This window comes from Dichomitus squalens (genome assembly GCF_000275845.1).
Source record: "Dichomitus squalens LYAD-421 SS1 unplaced genomic scaffold DICSQscaffold_280, whole genome shotgun sequence".
NCBI lineage: Eukaryota > Fungi > Basidiomycota > Agaricomycetes > Polyporales > Polyporaceae > Dichomitus > Dichomitus squalens.
In genome coordinates, this window is record NW_006767162.1 from 1 (window position 1) to 2,688 (window position 2,688).

Genomic DNA, 2,688 nt, shown 5'->3' on the forward strand with positions numbered 1-2,688 from the left:
TCGCTATCCGAGGGGCCAATGGTGCCCTCTCCGAGGTGAAGAAGTCACTCCTTCTCGTCGAGAAGATGGAGGAGCGACTCACCAAAGCACGCTGCCAGCTCACACTATCGCTCGACTCAACAGTGGACATCCTCGCCCGTTCTCCATTGGGGACTCAGATCCCCGGTCATTGGTACGAACTCCTACCCTCGTTACCTCCTCCCGGCATTCGCTCTGCGGCCCCTGTCCCCATCCCTAGCTCCAAACAAGATCACAGTAGCGATGGTGATGACGACACCGACGATGACACTCCCCCTGCCTTGCACCCCCTCTCACCTCCATCCTACCACCGCGGACTTCTTTCCCAGTCCTCTAGTCAATCCTCCGTCCCTCCCAGGCCCAGAAACCATGAGCGTTCTGCCTCACCCCCTCCTCGCCGTCCGTCTTCAGCACGTTCCCTCGAAGACCGCCTCACGTCCCCCTTGCCCTCGGCCTTAGGGCACCCCCTCTCCCTTGCCCCGGACGACGACATCTTCGAGAAGGGGTTCTGAGGTTCGCGGGAGGCCTATCTTCACGAGCAGGAGTCGAAGTACGGTCGTGATGAAGACGGTGAGGTATGCGAGATCGACGACTATCTTGGCCTGCTCAGCGACGAGAACGACGTCTAGTCCACGTATGCGCATCCCGTCCCTCACGAGCTTCAGGTGTAGCTCGACTATAGCGGGGGGGTAGTGTTACAAACGCCCTGTGGGGGCGTCTCTTCTTTCCTTTCTCCTCATATCCTCTCTACCATGCATTCCCTCTTCTTACGGCACAACCCGGACACTCGTACCTACCATGATTCCAACACCATGCTTCATATCCCCATTGTTCTCATTGCTATTGTTCTTTTCGCCATTGTACTACGTGGTCACAACACCATGTGACTCCTTTGTCCCCATTCGCTATTGTTCTCTGATTAGTCAGCGACCGTGTACTTTAGTATATAAGGACAGGTCTTGCACTGGGCACCCCAGCTTGACCTCTTGTACCAATCAAGCGTTCTCACTCCCTAGACCCCTAGCGACCTCGAACCCCCAGACCCCCAGTGAACCAGTGTGCTAAGCTTGTCATCAGTCTGCGTCCTCATTGTGCATAACCTGCACACGACCCCTTGAGTGCTGACACGCTTTGCTGCAACAGATACGCGAGGCCTGTGATATGACAGGGACCGGGGCAGTACTGATACCAAGCGTGGTGCGGGTCGACAGGCCTTGCTCCAGCTGTGTAAACTTGGCCGCGAGTTCCTTTTACCGTTTGACGAGCTCCGTATTGTTCCGGTTGAGAACCTCCAGGTCCGCTTTGACGGTGACCAGTTCCGCCTTCAACTGTTTGTTCTCTTCCACAGCTTTGAGAGCGAGGTTCCCAGCAGTGTCAGCCTTGGTGTGAAGGCCTGTCATAGACACGTCCAACTCTTTGAAGGTGGCGTGGGTGGTGTCACACTCATTGAGGAAATCGTTCCGATGTTCATATATCTTGCCACCGAGGACGTTGTAGACATTGACCACTTCGCGCCGTGTGATGTCCCTTGTTACGGAGATAGTCCAGTCGACGTAAGCCTGGTTGTTGATGCCTAAGCTATCTGCCGAGGCACGGATAGCGTTTTCCAACGAATCGTACTCAACACCGGCGTAGATCCATTGAATTTCCGGGTACGCTTGAAGCGTGGCCGCGGGTGAAGCCGGGCGGGTGTGTGCCTGTGATGGTCCCGGGTGATTGGATGGGCCCGGGTTGTCTGACTCAAAGTCATCCTCTGCCAGAAGGGCGTAACGAGAGCCTGAAGCCATTGTAAAAGATATCTGAGATACAAACTAAACGACAATCCAATGTAAGTACCCAAAACATTCTAACTCGACCAGAGCTTTGACAACACGCTCAAAGTTTTGTCCAAGTCCACTAAACTTGACCTTCCCAAACTCCTTACAGAACCAATCAATGTTCTGTTGCTAACTGCGTGTCCACGAAGAGCCGTTCTCGATGTTGTCGAATATCCACTCGAGCCTGTCGCCGATGCGCTGAAGGGCGAGCCGATGGTCGTGGGGGATGTTGAGCAACTGGTCCTTGCGATCGAAAATGGCCTGCAGTCTTTTGATGATGGCACTGACCTTGGAGCCTACGATGGCAACGAGATCGATGGGATCACGACGTGCGAAGGAGGGGATAGGTGGTGCAGAGATACGGTACTGGAGAGGGACCGTAGGGGTGGATGGGACAACGACTGGTGGTGGTGTGGTGAGACGTGCAGCGAGCGGTCTGTTGAGCGGCTGGGAAGAGGGTACAGATGGGGGGAGGGCCTTGCGTCGAGGGACGATAGGGGTATGCCGATATTGACGGCGATGACGAAGTCGATCTGACATGTCGTCTGCAAGGGTGCAGTCAATTTGATACTGGACGTCGAGGTGACCGTGTCTCTTGAGTGATGACGGGTAAACTCCGGTAGGTCCGAGTCGGATGGAAGGATAGTGGGGGGGGATGATAAACGTTTCAAAAAACTTCTGGGGAGAGAGATCCGGTCCGCAAGTGGTTGAGACACTCCACGGAGGGGATGGGTAAGAGACTTGATCTAATGTCACAGCCAATGAGCTGTGCCACCAAAACAAACAAGGGCAAAGCTTACTGATGCAGAGGTTGGTGCTGAGAAGCGAAGCAACCAGAGGTGACACAGCAAGA

The 2,688-nt window shown here is 54.8% G+C and overlaps 3 protein-coding genes across 3 annotated transcripts; 1 reads left to right on the forward strand and 2 right to left on the reverse strand.

The window, feature by feature from the left end:
- Positions 1 to 65: 65 nt before the first annotated feature.
- On the forward strand, positions 66 to 530 carry DICSQDRAFT_175939 (uncharacterized protein; the record flags this gene model as incomplete). The annotated part of the gene is made up of 1 exon (XM_007371783.1): positions 66 to 530. The coding sequence occupies one exon, from the start codon at positions 66 to 68 to the stop codon at positions 528 to 530; it is 465 nt and encodes a 154-aa protein (XP_007371845.1).
- Positions 531 to 1,268: 738 nt separating this feature from the next.
- Positions 1,269 to 1,805, reverse strand: DICSQDRAFT_175940 (uncharacterized protein; the record flags this gene model as incomplete). The annotated part of the gene is made up of 1 exon (XM_007371784.1): positions 1,269 to 1,805. One exon carries the CDS (start codon positions 1,803 to 1,805, stop codon positions 1,269 to 1,271), a length of 537 nt encoding a protein of 178 aa, XP_007371846.1.
- A 159-nt stretch (positions 1,806 to 1,964) lies between these two features.
- DICSQDRAFT_175941 (uncharacterized protein) lies at positions 1,965 to 2,375 on the reverse strand (the record flags this gene model as incomplete). The annotated part of the gene is made up of 1 exon (XM_007371785.1): positions 1,965 to 2,375. The coding sequence occupies one exon, from the start codon at positions 2,373 to 2,375 to the stop codon at positions 1,965 to 1,967; it is 411 nt and encodes a 136-aa protein (XP_007371847.1).
- Between the last annotated feature and the right edge of the window lie 313 nt (positions 2,376 to 2,688).